The sequence below is a fragment of the Rhinolophus hipposideros genome, assembly GCF_964194185.1.
Source record: "Rhinolophus hipposideros genome assembly, chromosome: 6".
Lineage (NCBI taxonomy): Eukaryota > Metazoa > Chordata > Mammalia > Chiroptera > Rhinolophidae > Rhinolophus > Rhinolophus hipposideros.
The window spans coordinates 72,671,027-72,697,294 of NC_138052.1; the positions used below are offsets into that span (position 1 = coordinate 72,671,027).

Consider the following 26,268-nt stretch of genomic DNA (forward strand, 5'->3'; position numbering starts at 1 on the left):
GCGGAGCCAGGAAATCTTACCCACCACGAGTGTCACGGAATCACATTTCCTAGCACTTAAAACATCAATTCTTTTGCGAAACAAGGAATGATTAAAGGTGCCTGGCTCTGACACTTCCCTGTTCAGGTTAGTTTAGATCAGTGGTTTAACAGCTTAGTTAAAACACAGATTGCTGTGCCCCTCTCTCTCCTAGTGTCTGATTCTGAGGATCTGGTAAGGCATGGAGAATCTGCATTTCCAGCAAGTTCCCCAGCAGTGCTGCTGCTGCTAGTCCGGGAACCACATTGTGAGAGTCGTTTCTTTAGAGGTTTTAAATTTAAAGTCACTGGAAAAAGTGTTGGTCGCGGCAGAGCAATGATGGGGAGGAGCGATGATAACTCCCGGCGTTTTTTAGAAGCCTGGGCTCTGTTTCTTCGGGCAACTCCGGGCAACTCCGGGCAACTCCGGCCCCAAATCGTGGGCGTGTCCTGAAGTCGTGTCCACCGTAACCCCCGCCTCGGGTGCGGCTCCCGCTGCGCAGCCGCTCCTCGGCGCTCCATTGCTCTCCCCGCCAGCCCGGCCAGGCGTTGGCCACGCCCCTCGCGGTCCATTCGCTCCCTGGTTCCGCTGGGCGCCACTCCCACACGCTCATGCCTTAGGCCCGCCCAGGCCGAAGCGCTGCTGCCAGAGCCAGGGATCCGAGACGTGGCTCCGGGCGGAAGGACCATGTTGGACTTCGCAATCTTCGCCGTTACCTTCTTGCTGGCGTTGGTGGGAGCCGTGCTCTACCTCTACCCGGTAACCGCCGTATCGGCCCTCAGGGCTCTGGCCGCCTCCCCAGCCTATATCTTGGCCACAAAGCTCTGCCCGCTACGGGCCGCAGGGGGGCGGGCCTGAGGGGAGGGTTCCGGGTCCTGTTCCCCCCCCACGCGAGGGCTTCGATAGGAGCACGTGCGGGACGCGGCTGGCGCGCGCGACACCTGGTGCTCAAAGGCGAGCGTGCGGGCGGCACGGCGACTGCTCAAGCCCGGGAGGAGACGGGCGAGCGACTCAGCTGCCCGAGGAGCCGAGGAAAAGCCCGCGCGGCTGCGGGCGGGCTGAGGGCTGTTCCTCGGGTCCCGCCTTTCCACGCCCAGCATCGTTGTACCCGTTACAGGGCGGGTCTCAAGTACTTTGGGTGGCTCTTTGGCAGTAACTCTGCCAAACCCAAATTCCATTTTCTAGTGTGTCTGGACGAAACCCCAGGGTTCTCCAGTCCTTCCTTTCCCGAGGATTCTCCAAGCATTTTTTTGGTTCATCTTTGTGCCTTTCCATCTGTCTTCTGATCTGCAGAAGAAGAATGCGGAGTCCTGAAGGGCCTAACTGGTCGTGCTCCTCGCACAGCCTCAGAGGCAGACGGAAGGAGCTCGGTGCAGTTTCGTGTCATTGTGTGAGCTGGCCTCGGTCACTCTGCTTTATCACTGAATCTCATTCTAGCCTTTCTCTACTTGCCTTGTCAACCTCAGGGGGTGGTTCTGAAAACAAAGCAGCAAGTGGTTGAGGAATCTATCTTTAAAACGTGCTCTATAAAGCAAAGTAGTGGTTTTTTTAGAAAAAGGTGTGAAGTTGCTGAACACCACCAAATACATCACTGATAATGACCAAAGAGCTTCTTAAACACTTTCAGAGCTCGTAAATAGAGCGGAATATTACAACTACCCAACCTGTAGTTTCCAGTATATGTTATTTTCTGAGAAACCACATTTAGTGGCTCCAGGTCTTGAATTTTTGATAGTCTTTAAATGAGACTATGCTTTGATTAACTAATAGGAGCAACATTTTATTTTTTCAACTAAATATGTGTCAGACACGGTTCCATATGCTGGGGATACAGCAATGAGCACCCAGACAGAAAATTCCTGACTTGTGGAATTTATATTCTAGTGGAGGGAAACAGGAAATATACAACATTTAGTATGTTAGTGTTAAGTGTTATGGAGAAAAATAAAGTTGGGTGTAGTAGGCAGGATTGTTACTTTTAAGTAGGTGGTCAAGAGAAGGAGGCATTTGAGCAGAGACCTGGAGGAGATGAAGGACCAAGCCATTCAGATATTTGAGAAAGCATTTCAGGCAGAGAAAGCAAATGCAAGCCTTCGGGGAAACCCTCCTGGTGTGTCCCCGGAAAACCAGAAGACCAGGAAAACAAAAAGACCAGTGTGGCTGAAAGGAAAAGACTAATCAGAAAGATAATGTCAAAATGATGGGAATGAAGGGCAGATTTTAGTTGTACGCCGTTTTGTGGACTTAGCTTTTACTCAGGGTGAGAAGCCACTTGAGGGTTTCAGCAGAGGTGACATTTTAAGTTAATTTTTTTGTTAGTTAAATTTTAAGAATCATTTTGGCTGCTATGTTAAAAATAGACTTGTGGGCCTGAGGCAAGGGTGGAAGTTTGTAGAGTAGTTAGGAGGCTATTATAATAATTTTGGTAGAGATGGTGTTGGCTTCCACCAGGGTGGCAGAGTTGGTGAGAACTGGTCCATTGTTAAGATAAAGCCAATGTGATTTCCCAATAGACTGGATGTGAAATGGGAGAGAGGCATCAAGGAAAACAGACTTTTTAGCCTCAGTAGCTGAAAAAATGGACTGATTCCAGGGAAGACTAGTGTTTTGTTTGTTTTTGTTTAGTTTTATTTTGGTGGAAGGTAGTGGGGATTTGTAGAGATGAGGAGTTTGGGTTTCAATGTGTTACATTTGAGTGCCGTTTAGATATCCAGGTGGAGATGCTGAGTGGATAATTGTGTATGTAAGTCTTGAGTTTAAGAAAAAGTCCAGGCCGGTGATAGAACTTTGGAGCTGTCAGTGTATAGAAATGGTAGTTAAAGCTAGGGGACTAGTGATCTTCCAGGGAGTGTAGATACTGCCTGGATGGCTTCCTTCAGCGATATGAACTGTCTCTAAGATTGACAACACTGTTCAAGCTGGAAGATACTGAAGTTCTTAAACGTGCACTTGCATTCAAGTCCTTTGTTGATGGCATCAGCTTTTCTAAATATCAACTCTCCAACATGATTGCTGTCGATGAAACTGCAGTCTTTATGGGCCAAGGATCTCAAACGACAAGTGATCAGAGGGGTGCCTCGTCAATCTACATTCCCTCCACTGGTTACGAAAGTGTTACTTGTATTTTGATAATTCGTCTGGATGAAAAGAAAAGAAAGCTCCACCTCTAATCATCGCTAAGGGCAAGAAAGATAAGGTTGAACGTGTTTCAGTCATTTATGTTCTTGAAACCGAAAAAGCCTGGTGCACACAAGCAGTTACAAGGAATTGGGTCGATTTAATGCTGCCACTTGTTTTGCGAGGTGGCCAAAGAGGTCTCCTCGTCTGGGACTCAGCTATCACTCATCACGCTCAAGACATGAAGAACTTCCTTGCAGAGAGAACAGATCAAATAATGATTCCCGTAGGAATGACTGCCTATCTCCAGACTCTTGATATTGCAATAAACAAGCCATCCAAGGAGGGTTTGCATATGGAATCAATGACTACATTGAAAATAGAATGGAGAAAAATCAGCGTGGAAACTGTGAAGCCTCGCCTGCAAGAGGTCGTGACTTGGGTGAAGAATTCATGGGATAAAACGACTGACAGCTGTGTTGCCAGTGTACTATGAGCAGGCTACATGGACAAGAAATGCTCATTTAAGGAGAGCTCTATCGCTGGACATGAGAGATTGGGGCCAATGGTTCTTCAGGAAATGGAGTTGTAAGAAATTCAAGCCGGAATACGGGGTTTGGAGAATTATGATGATGTTCCAGAAGAAGATGACGTGACTGTCTTTGAATAAATGTAGATTGTTGTACATGAAAAAAATAAGAGATCCCCTGAAAATAAGCCCTAATGGTCTTTTGGAGCAAAAATTAATATAAGACCCAGTTTTATTTTCGGGGAACTACAGTATATAAGGAACAAGGTCATTATTTTTGATGGTCTCAAGGCAGATGATAGTGGTGAGATTATAATTATCGAGTAGATTGAAGTTTTGCTGGATCTTGCCAGGTGCATGCCAAACTTGGGATCCATCTCATTATTGACACTATTTGAGAGATGTGGATGGTAGTAAAGGGCAGGAGAGCATTTAACCTGGTGTCCTGGGGCTCATCCTTCATTTCTGCTGATGAAGTGTGGAGGATGGTATAGGAGCCACCTTATCCAGCATACAGAGGCGTTTTAGGCTCCCTCTTCATGCTGTTGATAGGACTGTGGAAGCCAGGATTGGGGCAGTGAGGAAGGATTATACTTAATATTTACACATCGTTAGAGCTTATTCACAATGACTTGCCATTAGTTTTTTTCAAATATTTCATCATTTCTGTCATAACACAACTCAGTAAAATTGTCCCAGTATTCAAAGACATCAGTTGTGTTTTCTTTCCTGTGAAGATACCCTTTCTGGAGCCCTCCATCATCCTTCTCCAGTCAGTACTGGTTACCATCTCATTGTTCTTTTACTGTCATTTCTAACTTAGTTTGAAGTGTTACAAATCCATACTAAATATAACCATAGAAAGCAAGAAGTCAAATATAATTGAGTTTTGGATTTTGCAGTAATTTGAATTTACTATCATTGTGGGTATTCTCTTCACCTGTATTGGATACCCTGTCTCCCGAGATTCCACTGAATTGGGAAGCCATCATTTAAGATCCTGCAGATGTTTTGGTACAACACATCTGACTTAGGAAATATATGTGTGATAATTCATTATACTAAACTGTTTTAATAATTTTCCTTAAGGCTTCTCGACAAGCTTCAGGAATTCCGGGGATTACTCCAACTGAAGAAAAGTGAGTATTTTTTTGGAATCAAGTAGAGTCAGCTCCTAATTTTTTGCTATCAAAACTAAACCATATTTTTAGATTACTCAGCTTATTTAATTCTTTTATTTACACTCAGTTTACCTCTTGGCATACAACCTAAACTTTGTTAAGAAAAGAAAGAAGGGCTATGTAAATCAAAATATTTAATTACTTTCACCCCCAGCCAGACAAAGTTGAAAATAGAAAGACAGGATTAAGATAGAAGGAAAGAAGAAAAAATTTAGCATAGCTGATCTGATGTTTTCCATCAGCCTGTGATGGTGTTATGTTCATTGCTATCTTAAGAATGAGGTGCTGCCAAAATTGGATAGTTTTTTAGTATCTAAGTCAGAGATTTCTTGTTTACCTTTTCTTACTTAGTTTGAAGTGTTAGGAATTCTCAAAATATCAGACAAATCCATATCTAAATATAGCTATAGAAAGCAAGAAGTCAAATATAATTGAGTGTTGGATTTTGCAGTAATTTGAATTTCATGTACCTTTGGTCTCATGTTTTGACACAGTTAATTCATAATCAACTATTGTTTTTCTGATTCTCCCAAGTTAAATTGATTGTTTAATCAAATGTTCGTCTTTTCTCAGAGATGGTAATCTTCCAGATATTGTGAACAGTGGAAGTTTGCATGAGTTCCTGGTTAATTTGCATGAGAGATATGGGCCTGTGGTCTCTTTCTGGTTTGGCAGACGCCTTGTGGTTAGTTTGGGCACTGTTGATGTACTGAAGCAACATATTAACCCCAATAAGACATGTAAGTTTAATTTTCTTTCTGATTAGCTGATCCGTATCTTTTAAGAATACATGTCTATAAATAAAGATCCACACATTGTTCTTGGATAGGAATAGCTAACATTAATGAATTCTTTATACTATGTGCCAGGCATTGTGCTGAAATATTTATATTTATTAACTCATTTAAGAAACAGCATTGTAAAATGATTATTTTTTTCTTCAGTTTATGTATATGCGTGAGTGTGTGTGTGTGTGTGTGTACACAGAGGATGCCAAAAATGTATATACATTTTAAGAAAGGAAAAAAACTATTAAAATTGTAATAATATATACTGATAACAAAAGATGAATGTAAGTCATGTGTATACATATTTTTGGCACCCTCTAGGTATATAACTGTATATATATATTTTTTATAAATATAGGCATATAAATATATATAAGTATATATATTTAGTATATATATATAATATACATATATAAAATAAAATCTCAATGTGAATTTTTTTGGAAACTGAAAAAATAGTTCTGGGGTACATCTGGAAGAGGTACGTGAGCAGCCAAGAAACGTTTAGAAAAGAACATTAATGAGGGGAATACTTGTAACATCCGATAGAACAGTGTATTGTAAAACTAGATTAATTTAAAGAATCTTGTACTGTGATTCACTCACAGTAGTCCATTAGACAAACCAAGTATATATGATAAAGATAACATTTTATGGTAAGGGGAAAAGGAAATAAATGGTACTGGAAAAACTGGTAAGCTATTTGGGGAAAAAATATGAATCCCTACCTTACTCTTTATATCAAAATAAATTCCAAATGATTAAAATAAAAGTAATAGAAAACATGGCTAAATATTAAATTTTTTGAGGGGGTTTGTTCATAAACCTTTTCTTACTATGATGCGAGATCTAGGAGCCATCAAGCACAAGATTGGTGAATCGGCCTACATAAAAGAAAAATTTCAGTACAATAAAAATACCTTGAAAAAGGTTAAAAAAGAGAGATAGGAAGATGTTGGCCACTTATTATTACACATAATGCGTAGTAATTGATGACGATATTTCTGTAAAATAAAAAGGTACAATGAAAAAGTTTAAAAGAAATGGGAAAACTTTCCCACCCATATATATAAAATAAATAAAAACTAATAAGAAAACAAAAATAAAATGGAATTGTAGAAAAATGGCCAAAAAACAAGGAAATTAAGAAAGAAGAAATACAAAAGTAAATGAAAAGATTTTAACCTCATTAGTAATCAGTGGTGTGCAAAGAAAAATGAAATTTTTACCTTTCTTACTAAAGATGGAAAATATTAGCAAAACTCATTGTTGATGAAAGAATAGAGAAGCATAGAGTATAAATGTTTTACAAACTTTCTGGCGAGAAAGTTGACAATGACCTTTGACTTAGCAATGACATCTTCAGGAATTTATCATGAATTGATAATCACATAAATGAGAAAAGCCATGTTACACTATTTATAATAAAAATTTGAATCAAAGAAATATTTATCAATGGCTGCATAAGAGAATACTTTCAGGTCTTATTAAGATGATGTAGATTTATTTTGTTTAGTAAATATTTGTATGGCAATTAGTAAATATTTGTATGGCAATTACTATGTGCAAGCACTTCTAAACCTTTTATAAATATTAACTCATTTAATCCTCATAACAACTGTATGAATAGGTATTATGGTTATCCCCTATTTAACAGAAGGCAGAATTGAAGAACTGAGAGGTTAAGTTATTCGCCCAAGGTCACACTCCTCATTTGAGATGAAGCTAGGACTTGAAGCTAGGCATTCTGGCCTGAGTTCATTTTATTAACCACTAAGTTTTCCACATATAGAAAGATGGCTCTGTCAGGAGATACAATGATGAGTAAAACCAGATGGACTCTTCTCCTATGGAGTTTATAGTTTAGTGTTGGAGAAACATAAAACGGTATTCAAATGAGCACACTAATGAATCAGGAAAAGTGCTCTGAAAGAAGGAACTGTAGCTCTTTGTGAAATCTGATAGGTTTTTCTGTCTTCTCTCTTTGTTAAGAAATGTTAACAGCTATAAAAAAAATCTCTAAAATGTTTAACAATGAGTATCTCTGTGGTAAGATTTAGATGAATTTTACTTCTTTGTGTTGTTTTAAGTGTTCACAATGACGTTATATTTTACTGTGTTGTTTTAATCACAATGACGTTATATTTTGCGTGTGAAAACAATATACTCATTAAACAAACACTTCAAATAATGAAGGAGAAAAGAAATTTTTGAACTCAGCTAAATAATTTTAACTGTAATACTTGATAATTATATACAAAAATCAATTTTGCTTTAAAATTAGTGCAATGAGCATTTTTTAAACAAAGATATTGTTGTCATGTAGGTTGAAAATTTATGCAAGTGTTAATGATTTATAGTAGAATTCCCAGTCAGGATATTGTACTCTTCCCAATTTTTATTGCTTCTTGAACAGTTCATATTTAGAAAAGACATTTAAGGGAGCTGTGCAAAAAAAGTTGCCATGCTCTCAGCTACAATTCCATACCTCCCTGATCTCTATATTCTTGTGCTGGAGATTTTTTTTTTTTGGCAACTGACTTAGAAATGTTTAATTTCTCTGTTTCAGCTGACCCTTTTGAAACCATGCTAAAGTCATTATTAAGATATCAGTCTGGTGGTGGGATTGTGAGTGAAAACCACACAAGGAAAAAGTTGTATGAAAATGGTGTGACTAATTCTCTGCAGAGTAATTTTGCTCTTCTTCTAAAGGTAAGGTGATAAGTAGCTTGGCCTGAAGTTCTACAGTACAGATAATAGTCATTTTTGACCATTGGTGTCTTGTCTTGTCTTTTTATTTATTTATTTATTTATTTATTTATTTATTTTTTATTCTTTTATTCTTTTTGTCTTTGCTATTCTTTTCGTACTCGTCTTTCTATGATGATTTGTATTTTCCTGAAATTCTAAAACAAAACTATGAACCAAAACAAAACAAAACGAAAATCCTAGACTCCCTGTATACATTGGAAGGATAGGAGTGAAAAGAATCTGAATTTTTTTTTTTTTTATATCAGTAGATTTGTCCCTTGTTTTCAAGCCAGATTAAACCAGTGTTTCCCAAAACATGGTCTGAGCTTACCGGAAATACTTCTTTTGTTAAAAATGCAGATTAGTTGGCCTCTACTTGGACACACTGAATCACTGTGGGGGACCTGACATTTTTAAGAAGCTCCACAAATGATTTACAAAGTTTGAGAACAACACTAATTAATACCATTTCTTTTTTGTCCCTAATGATCCTTAGCTGAGTCCTGTGTGCTCCCTGACAGTTGTCTGTGTTCCCCATAGGACTGTTCTAAACATTCACCCTTAATGGAGCATTGCCGGTCCTACCCAGCCCCTTTGCTCGCTGTAGATGTCCTTGCCTCCTGCTTTGCTGAGACTATAGCGTCCCTTACGTGTGAGCTTTCTCAGTGTCTTTCCCCCACCAGCAAACTCTGTCCATCTCAATCCCTGTTCTTTCTTTTCATTTTAAATCTTAAGAACCCTTTATTCTGCCCAAAGCTAATCCACCCATTTAAATATAATGTATTTATATTTAATGTATTAAATATAATGTGCCCTTCAAATATAATGTAATTTATAAAAGTAATATGTGGTTGCTATAGCAAACATGGAAAATCTAACAGTATAAAGAAAGCACCCATAATTTCCATATGTATATAAATATATGTATACATGATTGATAGCATACCGTATGTAGAATTTTATGTCCTTTTTCACTTGAAAACATATAAACATTTTATCCTGTCATTAAAATTTGTGCAAAAAACTAAAATTAGGCTTACTTTTTTCTAATATTTATTTTACAAGATATGGAAAAACTTAGAAAAGTTCTAAGGAAAAAAATAAACATTTTTAATAATGTGCATTACCCAGTGATAACCATGTTTAATATTTTAAAATACTTTCTATCATTTCAGTCTTTTCTATGCGCAATAGAATTTTATCAGCATTATACTGTATGGATAGTTTTGGACTCTGCATTTTTGACTTACCATTATTTTGTAAGCATTTTTATAACACTAAGTATGTTTGAAGATTACATTTGAGAGGAGTCTTTTTTTTTTTTTTTTTTAATTTATTTATTTATTAGTTTCAGGTGTACAAGACAAGGTAATACTTAGACGTTCATCATTTATATCCCTCACACTGTGAACCCCCCTCCCCCCATCCACTATCCCTCCGACCTCACACTGAACCATCACATTATATATATAAAATTATAGTTGGCATTCATTAATGTTTAGCTTCTGGTGTACAATGCCATGATCAGGTATCCACAGTATCCCTGAGGTGGTCTCCCAAATAGGACGCATGTCCATCGGATACCCAACAAAATCTTTACAACATTATTGAATACCTTCCCCAAATTAATTTTCAAAAAAACCCTGAGGCCATCTTGTGGTTACCAGCTGCTTCCAAATCCCTTCACCTTTCCCCTTATCCCCACCCCCCCACACCCATCTAACAACTCTCGGTTTTTCCTTTTGTGTCCCCAAAACTGTTTCTGATTAGTTTATTCACATAGTCTTTTCTTTAGATTCCATATATAAGTGAGATCATATGGTACTTGTCTTTCTCTTTCTGACTTATTTCACTTAACATAATGTTCTCTAGATCCATCCATGTTGCTGCAAATGATAAGATTTCTTTCTTCTTTATGGCTGCGTAATACTCCATTGTATAAATGTACCACAGCTTCTTAATCCAGTCATCTACCGATGGGCATTTCGGTTGTTTCCATATCTTGGCTATTGTGTAAAGTGCTGCAATAAACATAGGAGTGCATACAGATTTTTGAATTGGAGTTTTGGATTTCTCCGGGTAGATGCCTAGGAGTGGAATTACTGGATCATAGGGTAGTTCCATTTTCAGATTCCTGAGATACCTCCATACTGTTTTCCATAGTGGCTGCACTAATCTGCAATCCCACCAACAGTGCACTAGCGTTCCCTTTTCTCCACATCCACGCCAGCATTTGTTGTTTGTTGATTTATTGATGATAGCCATTTTGACTGGAGTGAGGTGGTATCTCATTGTGGTTTTTATTTGCATTTCTCTGATGGTTAGTGAGGTTGAGCATTTCTTCATATGTCTTCTTGCCTTCTGTATGTCCTTTTTAGAAAAATGTCTCCTCAAGTCCTCTGCCCATTTTTTAATTGGGTTGTTTGTTTTTTTGGAGTTGAGTTGAGTAAGTTTTTTATAGATTTGTGATATTAATCCCTTATCAGATATATCATTGGCAAATATCTTTTCCCATACAGTAGGATCCCTTTTTGTTTTATTGATGGTTTCCTTTGCTGTGAAAAAACTTTTTAGTTTGATGTAATCCCACATGTTTATTTTTTCTCTTACTTCCCTCGCGCGAGGGGATATGTCAGTGAAAATCTTACTCCGGGTAATGTCCATGAAGTTTCTTCCTATATTTTCTTCTAGATATTTTATGGTTTCAGATCTTACATTTAAGTCTTTAAGCCATTTTGAATTTGTTTTTGTATATGGTGTAAGGAGGTGGTCCAGCTTCATTTTCTTGCATGTGTCTGTCCAGGTTTCCCAACACCACTTATTGAACAGACTGTCTTTACCCCATCGTACATTCTTGCTTCCATTGTCATAGATTAGATGGGCATATAGGCATGGATTTACGTCTGGACTTTGAGAGGAGTCTTTAATGTCAATTTTACCTCCTAAATATCTTTCAAATTGGCCTTCTCTCCACCAGCACTGCCATCATCTTAGTTTAAGCTTCTGTCATCTTGCCTGGATTGCTTGTTTCTCCACCTTCTCTCTGCCCTTCTCCCCACACCTGTTTTCTACTTTCTGCAGGGATCAGGGATTCTTAAACTTATTTTATGAGGTGTATCTCTTGGCAGTTTGGTGAAACTTATGGACTTCTGAGAATAATATTTTTAAATGTGTAAATACAAAGAATACCAATATAGTTATCAAAATGTTATTTTAAAAAACTTGTGTAATATATGTGGTTCATTATTAATGCATTAAATAACAAGATCTGGCAATGTTTTAAAAAACGTCCATGATTTTAAAGTAATGATGTTACGAGGGACAAAACCATCATTTTGAGCTTTTTGTAATAATTAATATGATATGAACGTATTTGAGATTTTTATTGGTGACAAAGTCAAAGGGCCTATTCGTAATCGAAGGAAATGCTAAATTTTATTAAGTGATTAGTGAAAAATAAAGATGTTTTCCCCCCTCATTCAAATCCATGCAATTCTGGATTCTATTCCTAGACTCTTTGGTGTTTGTGGACTTGAAGTTCAGAACCCCTGAGAATAGATACTTTCAAAATGCAGTTCTTATTTCATCACTCCCTTGATCAAAAACCTTTCCTGAAAGCTTTGTTCCTGGGACAAACTCCAAAATGTAATCTTAAAGGCCATGTGTGATTTAGCCTGCCTGCTTTTCCAGCCTTGTTTCCCACATTCTCTTTTGTGCTTATACTCTAGCCACACTGGTTTTCTGTTCTATGCTGTACCTTGTTCTCTCCAGTCTCAGGCTTCTGTATATTTTATTCCCATTGACTGAATTGTCTCCCTAGCCATCCATGCATTTACTTAATGCATTTTCATTCTTAGCTTGTAGCTTAAATGTCACCTCCCCAGGGAAACCATCTCTGATCATCCCACTGTCCCTAGATAAATCCCCCTTTACAGGCTGTCATAACATGCTATACATTTCCTTCACAGCACTTCCCAGTTTGTCATTATGTTTTGTGTAATTCTCTGGATGTGTGTCTCCTAAGCTGTGTGTTCCATGGAGGGAGGAACTCTTCTTTTTTGATTACTACTGAACACTTGGCTCTTGGTGTAGAATAGGCCTTCAGTAAATATTTATTAAATCAGTGAATGACCAACTTAAATTCCTCAATTCATGGTCTCCTCTCTCATCTCTGTGGGTCTATTCTTGCTATTTCCTCCCTGGAAACATTTTTCCCACCTTGCCTGGCTAAGTCCTACTCCAGTCCCAGTTTAGTTATGTACCCTTCCCCATGCACCCTTTCTAAACTACCATAACAGCTTGGGTATGCTTACATAACAATTAAATCCATTTTCTTATCTCTCGTCCTTTTTAGATGGTGTTTTCCTTCCCCTTTTCCCTAATCTGTGTACTTCAAAGCTGTTTATTTTGTTCGATGTTTAATGTAGCTGCTTAGGAAATAGATTATGGTATAGTACAGACTGTTAAGCTTGGGCAAGAGGCTCTGAATCTTGCTTCTGTCATTTAATATCTACATGATCATTTGTGTATCACTTGGCCTTTGTGAGCTTTTATTTCCCCATTTTAAACTGAGGATAATATTCACATTACAAATTTGCTATCAGGATATATGCGATAATGATGTAAAACAGTAAAACCTATCGGTACAGTAACTACTCAAGAAATACCTTTCCTTCTCCTTTGCTTGAGAAAGATTTTCCTGCCATTTGTTTGCTGCTTCCCTCCTCACATTCTTCTGTTAACATTTCTCCTTGCTTATATTTTTCCTGCTCTTCTCAAAGCATACCTCCTCATTAATATTTCCAACTTGGCTGAGTCATTCCTTTTTCATGGAGAGTTTCTATAGTTGATGAGCCTATATCTGTCTCATTTGGAGAGTTACATAGAAGTCCTTTCTATTCTGTAGAGATTAAACCCACATTCAATCACAAGTGCATAAACACCCTCTACTTACTCTCTCGTTATATAAAAGTAAATAATTTTAAAAATCATGGAAAGTTTGAAGTAACAAAAATAGAATAGTGTATTGACCATCCATGTCCTCGTCACCAAACTTTAACAGTTACCAAATTAGACTCAATCTTATTTTATCTGTAACCATACTTACTTCCACTGTCCTCTCTCGATTACTTTATTTTTTTTTTTGTCCAGAAAAATTTAACAGGTTTATTTATAATTGTTATAAAGTTGAACTGCTGAAACTTGTTCACTGAAACTTTTGACTTGCATTAATGCTTTGTCCCCGCATTTATATTAAAAATTCACACACAAATGAAAATGGAAAAACTGCCAATACCTGATTTCTGTCCCCTATTTTTCCACTTGCAATCATATACTTAGATACCTTTTGACCCCATGGAAAAAAAAAGAACTAACATTCAGAACTACCAATAACAGGAAGAAGAGAATTTTTTTTTTTAAAGAATGAAATGTTTCCCATCATAGTGGATTCTTAAGCACGTTCTCCACGTATGCGGCGTGCTAGCTGGATGTCTTTTAGCATAATTGTTACACGTTTGGCATGGATAGCATACAGGTTGGTATCTTCAAAAAGGCCAACCAGATAGGCCTCACTTGCCTCCTGCAAAGCACCAATAGCTGCACTCTGAAAGCGCAGATCTGTTTTGAAGTCCTGAGCAATTTCTCGCACCAGACGCTGGAAGGGAAGTTTGCGAATCAGAAGTTCAGTGGACTTCTGATAACGTCTAATTTCACGGAGTGCCACGGTACCAGGCCTGTAACGATGAGGTTTCTTCACCCCTCCAGTAGAGGGCGCACTCTTGCGAGCGGCTTTTGTAGCCAGTTGCTTCCTGGGTGCTTTACCACCGGTAGATTTGCGGGCAGTCTGCTTTGTACGAGCCATGGTATAGAGACCTCCTTACTTACCCCCCTTCTCCGGCTGGAGCTCGGCGAGCTAGAGGCGGCACTGCGGCGGCTGCGAACACAATTCTCTCGATTACTTTAAAGCAAATTCCAGACATCATACCAATTACGACGTGCTTTTTAAACGTTCCTAACAGCGTTTAGCATATAATAGCCACTTGGTCAGTTTTATTTTTTTTCCTTCTCATCCTCTATAACTTGTTCATTCCTCCTAAAATTATTCTGACTGTGCATTGATTATAAGCATTTTTGTAACTTTTTTGAATTACGGAATACTTGATAGCCCGTAAGAGGATGCCATATTGACTATTGTCCTATAATATCCACTTTTAAAAAAATTACATTTAGTAAATGCTTAATGCCATTTTTTCCTTATTGGAGTTCTATGTAAAACTCACACTTTCTATTAAGACTTCAGATTGGCTTGCCGAGTCTACCAGAAGCATTAATTGGCTCCTCTATGCATCGTTTATCTTCTAAAAACAGACCAGACAGGCCTTTAAGCATGGCTGGCTGGTGATTAGTTTCTCTCCTTTCCAGTTCCCATTTCTGATAGCCATTATTCACAGGGCCGTCAGGAGACTTGTATACCAAATTGCCACCCTCTCATTGTTATTCTTGTTTTGTATCTCAAGGTTTTGTATTGGTCATGCTCACATCATGTTTCTGAATCTCTCCGGTTGACTGTTTTGGTTGTCATAACTGTTCCCGTCTCCCCTCATTGTTCTCCCTGAAAGCAGTTGTGTTGCCTTTCTCTGAGTATTCACCAGTCAGAATCCTCTTTTCTATTTTGTTTAAACACCAATCTTTTGAAAGAATCTTTTTGTATTTAATTGTATGTCTTCAGGGAATTTTGCCCATTTCTCTTTGCTTTGCTTTCCTAATATCTTTTTATTCAGTAATATTTATTATTAAAAGCCTTAATTATTCTTTCTTTTCTGCTTCAAACTAAGTAATTATAACTTCTTTAATCTTTTATAATAGGCTCTATTTCAATCTTTTTTGCTGTTGTTCGGTATTCCATTTTTTTCTCCTCCTTGAACAAAGGCAAATCAATTGGAAAATTATTTCTCAATTTTCATGTTTCTTGTCATCATATTTTCAAGCTTTGGTCCATAGACTGGATCCATATGTGAGAAATGTGTTTCACATTTTTATTGTCAAACCCATAGCCCAAGCCAGTTACTTAGCTTAGGCATTAGTCAGAAATACCAAATAAATGTTTAATCCGTGAGAATGTGACTGAAGAGTGCTGCTGTCAGAGCATTCTTCTCTTCTCTGAGAATGGTTTTTTTTAAGTGAATAGTGCTGTTTACCAGAGTTATCACCCCAAAATAAGTTGTATAATTCATATTGACACAATAAACCTTTTGCCTTTTATTTTTTGTCCAGATCTGCTTTGTGTGTTCTGATATTTCTCTAATCCTCTCAAACCTCATGTTACGAGTTCTGAGTCCTTCCTACTCTGACCGTCTCTGTTCCAGAGCTGAATGTAAACCTCCACTTTAATTCTGTGAGTGTAACTTCTCGCTTCTGTGTGCTTCAGTCCAGTATTACCCAGTGACTTTTGGGTTAAATTCTGATTTAACAAGTATTTCTGGATTTTAGAATTTGTGACCATTGTCCAGAATCCTTTTAATTGACAGCTTAGTAATACTATTAATAGCCAAAATTATTGGGTTCATTGGTTTAAAAGCTTGTATGAACTCATGTAATCCTCACAAGAACTTTATAGGTATACATTGTTATTTCTCCCTTTTCCCAGATGAAGAAACTAAAGCACAGAGTGGTTAAGTAACTTATCCAAGTAAATAGCAGGACTAGGATTTGATGCCAGTCATTCTGGCATATTGCTTCTCTAAAGCTTGGTTCTGTTACCCTGGGATGTAGTTTTGCTTAACTAGTTTTTTTTCTGTTTAAATCTTTTTTGAGTATTGCAGTCATAATATTATCGTGATGCAAGATAGAATTAAAAATGCTTCTCTGAAATTCTAATATTTTCACAATTATTACTGAATAATTACCTAGAGACTTTTTTCAAAAAGAAACCTTGTGTTCTTTTAGAACAACTGATATGTACTCCAAAATCTTATCTGTTGAATTGTAAGTCTGCTTGTAGGTAGATTTTAACTCAAGACTTATTTTTCTTTAATATAATTTTATATAAGTTGAAATTAGCATGGTATTTTAATGTAAAAATTCTGAAGAAGTCTGTAAGTTATATTGTGTATCATGTGTCCTGAATAATTCAGGACACATGATAAGATTGATGGCATACATTTTTTGGTCTTTACAGTTTATAAATCATATATATATGTGTATATATATCCATATATGTATAATTTATATATCATATAAATATGGCTGATAAAAGAACATCCCAGCATAGACATATTCCTATTATTCAACAGGGTAATTCTGTCTTTCACGTAAATGTACATGTATCACACATGACAAAATTGGAAAGGCTATTCTAAAAAGAAGTCTGTTAGGGGTGAAAGCATTTATTATAGATTGGACATTTCTATTCATAAGTCAATATGTAACACTGAACTATCAAGCGCAGCTCATCAACAAATTGTTAAAATTCCCACCTAATATAATCTAGTCAAGATTCATGAACTAAGAGATTCCCATAATCCTCTAACAGATGTCCTAGATATGTGCCTAGAGAAAAATCCTGCATGAATCACTTATATTTGCATTGATTCATAGTGTATTGTACAAAACAAGTGGATTAAGCCATGAGCAAATAACTGCAGTTATGTGATACAAGGCACAGTATTAGTAACAAAAGTTTATGGTCATAGTTTAATGGTCAGCTGGTGTTTCCACAGGCTTACCTTACACATTTGGAACCAACAAAGGAAAAAAAGAAATATAAAAGAAAAAATACTCTAACAGTATTTGCAGATTGGTTTCGCATTGGGGTCCTCCTTTAACACTTACCCAGGCCTTGTACAACTCTACCTTAGCTTTTACTTTCTACTTGGATGGAGCCAGAACACCTGCTAGATATGAAAACGTAATCTTCTCAGGCCTTTTAGGAGCATGTGTCCTGCCCTTGGGTATGTGCATGGCTTTCTTAATTCCCTGGTATATGCAGAAGCTTTAGGAAGCTCTTCCTCCCACATTTATCTCTTCTTGCAACCTCTTCCTTTCTGGGCTTCTTGGTCTGTTTATTGTTTGTCCTAAATGTTGTGCCTTGCTCCAGCTGTTATGGCCAGTACTGTGCCTTTAGATGTTTTTAGCAGAAGCCACCCAGGAACCTATCCTAGCTCTGCGAATGCTCAGAGTTGGACAAAACAAAGGGAAGCTTTTGCACCAGTCCTTGATGGGAGCTGCCAGACAGGTTGATAATCACAACCACAGTTGTTTGAGAATAATGTCTGTATTACTTCCTAGCAAAATGCACCAGGAGTATGGGCTGCTGCTCTCATAGATGCTTTCTACCTGGGGTGTGGGTATGGTAGGCAGGTTGTTTAAAATGCCACAGTGCTGTCTTACACAAAGCAGCAGCAGCTTTCTTCTTCATGCCTTCCCCTGGTTGTTGTGTTTTTTACTGTATTCCAGAGTTTTTCAGAGGCTGATTCTGACAGTTTTTGCCTTGCTTTTGGGAAAGGATAGAGTATAGGGATTACCTACTCTTCTAATTTGGGTGATGATTTTGCTGAATAGTGATGATGGTGCTTTTAATGACGTTCCAAAGGTGTCAGTTCTCTCTGTTGTCTGCAGTGCTGTTGGCTTTTGGCTGCCATGCTACTGAGATGAGGAGAGAAGGGAGATGTAAATAACCTTAAGTTACAACATCACAGACCCCACTGTCTCACTGAGGTTCAGTTGTTGTTGTTGGATACACACTTCTCAGTGGATACTTTGGCTAATTGCCAAAGTGCCGAAATGGTTGATTTTAGTTGTTTAGTTATTTTGCACATATTTTCAGTGTTTTAGAGGGAGAATGGGATCACCAAGATCCTTACTCCACCATTCTGGAAATCAGTCTCTCTTCTAGAGCATTTTGAGAGAACAGTAATGGGAAACATAAACATACAATAAAATTTCAAAATTATGATGATGGCTTGTATCTGGATCAAGAAGACAATGTCAAGAAATAGCTTCAAATTCATACCGGAATTCAATGTTTAATAAATGACTTTAATAAGTGGTGTTTCAAATAAGTGGAAAAAAGACACATACTTAATGGTGAGACAACAATGTAGCAGTTTGTAAAAATTAAATGAACAAATAAATCAATGAAATGCACACTTTATACCCAAGTAAATTCTGCTTTAAGGGTAAGGGTCAACGTAAAGGCTCAACATTGACTTGTGGTGCTTAGAATAAATTCAAACAAATATCTCAACACTAAGGCTGTAAATCATGAGGGTGTCATGTCACATGGGTTGGGCCCGACAATTTTAAAAGGCCTGTGTAGGATTAGACTTTAAAGAGTAGACTGAGGGATAAAGAAGGTACGGTCTTGCAGTTCAGTACCTAAGGGGTGAACACTGACACCAGTTGGGCTTCCTGTTTGTGCGCGAAGCTGGATGGTTGCAAGTTATGTCCTTTTCCTAGAATTGTTTTGAGGCAAAACTCCCATGCTTATTAAGAAAAATGATGTTTTCTGAAACAAATTCAGAAAATGTTTACAAAAGGAAATCTTATGGATTTATCTTGCATCTATTAATATGTTTTATTTTTTTCTACAAGAAAGCTTCCCCCACCCCCCGCCGTGTTTACCTTTCTATTTGAAACTTGCATTATTACCTATAAGACAAATTTATATTGGCTCTTCTGTTTTCACCTAGAAATAACCTTGCTTTAATGGTTTGTTTCCAAAATCATTTTACTTTTTAGTATAAAGGAAGCTATGTGGTTTCTATAATAACTACAGGGTTATAGCCTTTTAAAATATGTGGAATTATTTTGTTAGTAATATGAAAGTAATTTGTAAAATTATGTAGTTATGTTCTATTATAATCATTATCTTCTTATTTCCTTCAAACTTCATCCAAGTCTCAGAGTTCTTTTCAAGTATATTAACTGCCTCAATTCATTAATGTTGATACTGTGGAATCATTAAGGCTTCCTTTCCCCTTTTTCAAAAAAAGGTGTTATGTTCCATATACTTCACTTTAAGTAGGTAGGTGTAAGCCTATGTAGTACTAATCTTTTCATTTTGAATATTCTGTTTCTCAGAAAATTAATTTTAATCCTTTATATTGTGACAAAACTTTCGTGGAGTTAATTAGGGGAACAGAGCTTAAATTTGAGTTCCTAACATGAAAGGGACTTTATATATATATATAAAGTCTATATATATATATAACCTCACAAAACCTTTACACATTATGTAACATGGGTATAATTATCCCCATCACAGCAACCATGCAAGGTAGGAGATGTCATCCCCTTTTAATTGTTGAGACACCCGAACCTTGGAAAAGTTAAATTGCTCAAAGTCACATTACTTTTAAGTGACAGAACAAGAAGTAAAACCAAAGTTTTTCTGACTCTAAAGCTTTTGATATTTTTCCTGCACATTGTTTTTATTCCACAAGGGATTTAATCCTTGTTAGATGAAGAAATGACAGACTGAGAATTTTCTGTTACTAAAGCATATCTAAGACTTTAACATATTCATGTATTTATTGATTGTTTACTATATCACAAGCATTCTGTGGTGGACCTTTACTATTTTTAATTAGATACTAGGATTTTAGTCTCTGAATTTCCATTAGGTTTAAGGTTTTACCAGCCTTTGAACTTTTAATTTATATTTTGTTTTTATTGTTGTGGTTATTCTATTTGTTTTGCAGATCAGCCCTTTGACAGAATCTGAACTTGAACCATTGAGGGTATGTTATAATTATAGGCCGCGCTAGTAGTGTTAGCCTGACAGATGAAGTAATCACCTGGATACTTACCTTGATTGCACAGTTGAGCTGTATCCTCAATGAAATAATCTGCTTGCTGAATTTTTCTAAGATTTAGCAAGAGGAAATAGTAAATCATTGTGGTCTTCTGTTCTCTTTCAGCTTTCAGAAGAATTATTAGATAAATGGCTCTCCTACCCAGAGTCCCAGCATATACCCCTTTGCCAGCATATGCTTGGTTTTGCTATGAAGTCTGTCACACAGATGGTCATGGGTAGTGCATTTGAAGATGACCAGGAAGTCATTCGCTTCCAGAAGAATCATGGTACAGTAAGTCCAGGATCAAATTTAAAATTATTCTTTCATCAAATTGGATAGTTGAATAACACAGACTTTGCCTCTTAAGAAGGTTTAAGATTCTATAGTATAGCATTTCTTTGTTTTGGGCTAAAAAACATCAGTGCAAGCAGAGATAATTGTTGTGGTTTTAAAAAACTTAAGAATTACTCTTTTTAATCAATTACTTTTTGAAATTTAAATAGTAGATGACTGAAGAAGTTTTAATACTCAACAAGTACTTACTTGTATGTTATTAAATAACACTGATTTCTAGAATAAAGAGAAAAACTATATTTAACATAAGTAGAATGTGTCCTATATAGGAAGAAGTTAAAGCCAATGGAGTATTAAAATATTGGGGGGGGTGGTGCCAAAAAAATGTATACAAGTGGACACTTTGGTCAACGTTGCTCAAGCAGTAGTTCGCTGTAATCAGAAGTGTCTGGACGCTGATGGTAACCATTTTGAGCACCTCTTGTAATTGCAGAAGTCAAATGTGACTTGTATATATTGAGTATTACAATCTTAATGGTTTTCTTCCTTTCTTAAAATGTATATACATTTTTTTGGCACCCTCTGTAGTAATGAAATAAGGTTTGAAGAAAGGCTCATTCAATCTACAGTTGATTTACTGTTTGCCTTTTCTAGATTCACATGTGGAATTTGTTGTTCTCTATTTAAAAAAAAACAAAAATTTTTTATTCTCTATTTAAAAAAAGTTTAACATGGAATATTATAATAGTTTGAAGTATATAGCATGGTGATTCGACATTTGTATACCTTAGATCACCATGGTAAGTCTAGTAACCATCTGTCACTGTACAGTTATTACAATATTATTGACATATTCCCTGTGCTGTATAGTACATCCCCATGGCTTATTTATTTTATAACTGAAAGTTTGTATCTCTTATTCCCTTTCACCTTTTTTACCCATTCCTGCCCTGCTCCCCTTGGGCAGCCATCAGTTTGTTCTCTATGTATGGGTATGTTTCTGTTTTTCATTAATTTGTTTTGCCCTTTTTTTTTTTTTTTTTTTTTTTAGATTTTACATATAAGTGAAATCATACTATTTGTCTTTCTCTGTCTGACTTATTTCACTTAGTATAATACCATCTAGGTCCATCCATGTGGCAAATGGCAAGGTTTTGTTTTTTTTTCTTTTAAAGATTTTATTGGGGAAGGGGAACGGGACTTTATTGGGGAACAGTGTGTACTTCCAGGACTTTGTTCCAAGTCAAGTTGTTGTCCTTTCAGTCTTAGTTGTGGAGGGCGCAGCTCAGCTCCAGGTCCAGTTGCCGTTGCTAATTGCAGGGGGCGCAGCCCACCATCCCTTGGGGGAGTTGAACCGGCAACCTTGTGGTTGAGAGGATGCGCTCCAACCAACTGAGCCATCTGGGAGCTCAGCGGCAGCTCAGCTCAAGGTGCCGTGTTCAATCCTTGCAGGGGGCTCTGCCCACCATCCCTGCGGGACTCAAGGAATTGAACTGGCAACCTTGTGGTTGAGAGCCCACTGGCCCATGTGGGAATTGAACTGGCAGCCTTCGGAGTTAGGAGCATGGAGCTCCAACCGCCTGAGCCACCGGGCCGGCCAGTTTCATTCTTTTTTATTGCTGAATAATATTCTGTTGAATACATATACCACATTTTCTTTATCTGGTCATCTATCGATAGACACCTAGGTTGCTTCCATATGTTCGTTATTATCAGTAATGCTCTAGTGAACATAGGGATGCATATATCTTTTTCAAATTAATGTTCTCATTTTCTTTGAATAAGTACCCAGAAGTGGAATTGGTGAGTCATATGGCAGTTTCTATTTTTAATTTTCTTGGGGAATCTCTATACTGTTTTCTTTTTCATTTATTTATTTATCTGTTTGTTTGTTTGTTTATTCATTTATTTTAAAGTTTTTTTGGGTGATAATTGTTAGTAAAATTACATAGATTTCAGGTGTACAATTCTGTATTACATCATCTATAAATCCTGTTGTGTGTTCACCACCCAGAGTCAGTTCTCCTTCCATCGCCATATATTTGATCCCCTTGACCCTCTGGTAACCACTAAACTATTGTCTGTGTCTATGAGTTTTTGTTTCTCATTTGTTTGTCTTGTTCTTTTGTTGTTTTTGGTTTATATACTACATGTCAGTGAAATCACATGGTTCTCTGCTTTTTCTGTCTGACTTATTTCGCTTAGCATTATACTCTCAAGATCCATCCATGTTGTCACAAATATTCCTATATCATCTTTTCTTAACACCGAATAGTATTCCATTGTGTATATATACCACAACTTCTTTATCCATTCATCTATCGAAGGACATTTTCATTGTTTCCATGTCTTGGCCACCAGAGACAAAGCTGCAGTGAACATTGGAGCACACGTGTCTTTATGGATAAATGTTTTCAGATTTTTTGGTAGATACCCAGGAGAGGGATTGCTGGGTCATACGGTAATTCTATTTTTAATTTTTTGAGGAACCTCCACACTGCCTTCCATAACGGCTGCACCAATCTGCATTCCCACCAACAGTGTATGAGGGTTCCTTTTTCTCCACAGCCTCTCCAACACTTGTTACTATTTGTCTTGTTGATGATAGCCATTCTGACTGGGGTGTGGTGATATCTCATTGTGGTTTTTATTTGCATTTCTCTGATGATTATTGATGTTGAACATTTTTTCAAATGTCTATTTGCCATTTGTATGTCCTCTTTGGAGAAATTTCTCTTCAGGTCCTCTGCCCATTTTTCAATTGGGTTGTTTGTTCTTTTGTTGTTGAGTTGCATGATGAGTTCCTTGCATATTTTGGATATTAGCCCCTTATCGGAGGCACTGTTTGCAAAAATCTTCTCCCATTCAGTTGGTTGCCTCTCTAATCTGTTTTCCATAGTGGCTGCACCAATTTACAATTTCACCAACTGTGCATAAGGGTTCCCTTTTCTCCACATCCTGGCCAGCACCTGTTATTACTTGTTGACTTTTTGATGCTAACCATTCTGACAGGTGTGAGGCGGTATCTGATTGTGGTTTTGATTTTTATTTCCCTGATGACAAGTGATGTTGAGCATCTTTTCATGTCTGTTGGCCATCTGTGTGGCATTCTCGAAACTAGAGTAAATAATACTCTCTCTTTTTTATCATTCTCAACATTAATTTATTTGGTTCAAATTATACTTAGGTCATTTACTGCATATTGGGTCTCTGAGAAATCATTCCTTATTTTATTCAAATCTATAAAAACAAGTTAAATAATCAAGATAATTTGTTTAACACAATCACTAGGAACTGTGGCTTACCACCTTGTCATTTAGTATTATGGTTTTTCTCCCATTAAAATGATTTTATTACTTTTATTTGATGATTTAAAAAGTATACATTCTGATAAAACATTCACATATTCAGGAGTGTAAAAATAAAAGTGGAAAACTCACTCTAAATTCCACTTCCTTGAATAAACCACTCTATGTGTACAGGCAAAATAAATTGGTTAAGGAGTTTCTAAAATGTCTTCAGATTTTAATGAACAATCATTTTTGACTCAGTTATTGATTTGTGATTTTTTTTCACATTGACAAGACAGCATTTTTAAAAAGAGACCTCCCATTTGGGAGACCACCTAAGGGGTACTGTAGATGCCTGATCATGGCACTGTATACCAGAAGCTAAACATTAATGAATGCCAACTATAATTTTATTTATATAATGTGATGGCTCGGTGCAAGGTCGGAGGGATAGTGGATGGGGGAAGGGGGGTTCACAGTGTGAGGGATATAAATGATGAACGTCTAAGTATTACCTTGTCTTGTACACCTGAAACTAATAAATTAAAAATAAATAAATAAATAAATTAATTAATTAATTAAAAAATACAGATTTATTTTGCAAAAAAATAAAATAAAATAAAATAAAAAGAGACCTCCACTATTATTTCCAGGAGTTTTTTCTAAGCTGCTGATACTGATTTTGCATGTTTTTATGTTGGTATTTTTTTACTCTGCCTTTTTCTTTCTTATAACTTCAAAGTAGAAATAATTTCAAACTTACAGAAAGGTTGCAAGTAGTACAAGGGACTCCTATATATCCTTTACTCAGTTCACCAGTGGTTTACGTTTTGCCCGAATTGCTTTTGTCAGTCATTCATTCTTTATGTTTTTTTTTTTTAATTTATTAGTTTCAGGTGTACAAGACGTGGTAATACTTAGACGTTCATCATTTATATCCCTCACACTGTGAACCCCCCTCCCTTTATCTGTCTCTATTGCTTCCCCCACCACCTGAACCATTTGAGAGTAAAGTAGACATTTTACCTCTTTTTTCCTAAATTCTTCAGCCTGTGTTCACTAAAAACAAGAATATTCTCTTACATAGTGACAACATAGTTTTCAAGCTTGGGAAATTTAACATACTATTCTCTTATCCAGAGCTCATATTCAAATTTCTTTACTATTAGTGGTCAAACCTCTTTAATGTGGAACAGTTCCTCAGATTTGCTTGCTTGCTCGCTCTCTCTCTCTCTCTCTCTCTCTCTCACACACATTTTTATTGGGGAATATTGGGGAACAGTGTGCTTTTCCAGGACCCATCAGTTGTCGTCCTTCTATCCAGCCGTGGAGGGTGCAGCTCAGCTCCAAGTCCAGTCACCGTTTTCAATCTTTAGTTGCAGGGGGCGCACCCCACCATCCCATGCGGGAACTGAACCAGCAACCCTGTCGTTAAGAGCTCACGCTCTAACCACCTGAGCCATCCGGCCAGCCCTCCGGCACCTCAGTGGCAGCTCCCTGTCCTCAATCTAGCAGTGGAGGGCGCAGCTCACTGGTCCATGTGGGAACTGAACCGGCAACCCTGTTGTTCAGAGCTCGCGCTCCAACCAACTGAGCCATCCAGCCGCCTCTTTTCTGTTCTTGAACTTCACATTTTTTTAAAGTACAAGCCACTTATTTTGTAGACTGTCCCTCAATTTGGGTTTGAGTAGATTCAAATTATACAGTTTGGGTAGGAATCTGGTATATTCTTAGCATTGCTAGTTGTCAAAGGAAGTTTTCAGACTCTAAGCATGACTTGAAATCTTTCTTCAAGTGATATTTTAATATCTGAAACACCAAGGAGTTGCTGTTGTCCAGTCTTGTCAGAGGAATAATAAACAATTTGTGAATGCAGAGGCAATGATGCCTGCATCATGCCTGCTACGTGGCTGAGAACAGTTGGGAGATGACATCAGTTGTAAGATGCAAACTGATGTCACAGATGTTAGGCTGTGAAGAAATGTACCTCACAGTCAGTTGCGTACTGTGTTTCTGAACTGCCCTCCAAAAACATTGTCCCAATCCCCAGCAGCATTTACTGTGCACTTTCCTTGTGCTTTTGACATTAGAATATTAGAATTATTGTTCCTTTAAATATTTGCATAATAGGTCAAAATGGCATTTCATGATTAAGATTTGTAATTCTTTTGTTGTTTTTAAGGTTCAATATAGTTTAATATTTTTGTTGAACACTTGTGTTTCTTCTTTTGTGGGCTGCCTTCTCAGTCAGTATCCTTTGCCCGTATTTCTATTGATGTTATTTTTTTTCCTTACTAACTTGCAAGAACTTTATTTTTATCTCAGTTTTATTTGCTTTTACTTTTATAGTGCTGTTTTGAAAAAGACTATTTTTTTTTTAATAGCAGTTTTAGGTTTACAATGAAACAGAGCAAGGTACAGAGATTTCCCATACACCCTCTGCTTCTACATGTAGCCCCATCACTCACCAGAATGATACATTTGTTACCAAAGGATGGACCT

General features: G+C 37.1%; 2 protein-coding genes across 5 annotated transcripts in view; one reads left to right on the forward strand and one right to left on the reverse strand.

The window, feature by feature from the left end:
- Nucleotides 1-624: 624 nt before the first annotated feature.
- Nucleotides 625-26,268, forward strand: part of CYP20A1 (cytochrome P450 family 20 subfamily A member 1) — a 51,563-nt gene continuing 25,919 nt past the window's right edge. For 2 of the 4 annotated variants that reach the window (XM_081052049.1, XM_081052051.1), the window contains exons 1-5: nucleotides 653-777; nucleotides 4,754-4,803; nucleotides 5,419-5,585; nucleotides 8,203-8,345; nucleotides 20,306-20,473. In XM_081052049.1, the coding sequence (XP_080908175.1) occupies nucleotides 706-777; nucleotides 4,754-4,803; nucleotides 5,419-5,585; nucleotides 8,203-8,345; nucleotides 20,306-20,473 (600 nt within the window). In that variant the 5' untranslated portion in view covers nucleotides 653-705. Of the gene's footprint in view, nucleotides 778-4,753; nucleotides 4,804-5,418; nucleotides 5,586-8,202; nucleotides 8,346-20,086; nucleotides 20,126-20,305; nucleotides 20,474-26,268 lie in introns of all 4 variants that reach the window. The other 2 variants (XM_081052048.1, XM_081052050.1) reach the window with 2 other exon arrangements.
- LOC308499040 (histone H3.3A-like) lies at nucleotides 13,837-14,247 on the reverse strand (the record flags this gene model as incomplete). Its single annotated transcript, XM_081051825.1, has 1 exon — nucleotides 13,837-14,247. The coding sequence occupies one exon, from the start codon at nucleotides 14,245-14,247 to the stop codon at nucleotides 13,837-13,839; it is 411 nt and encodes a 136-aa protein (XP_080907951.1).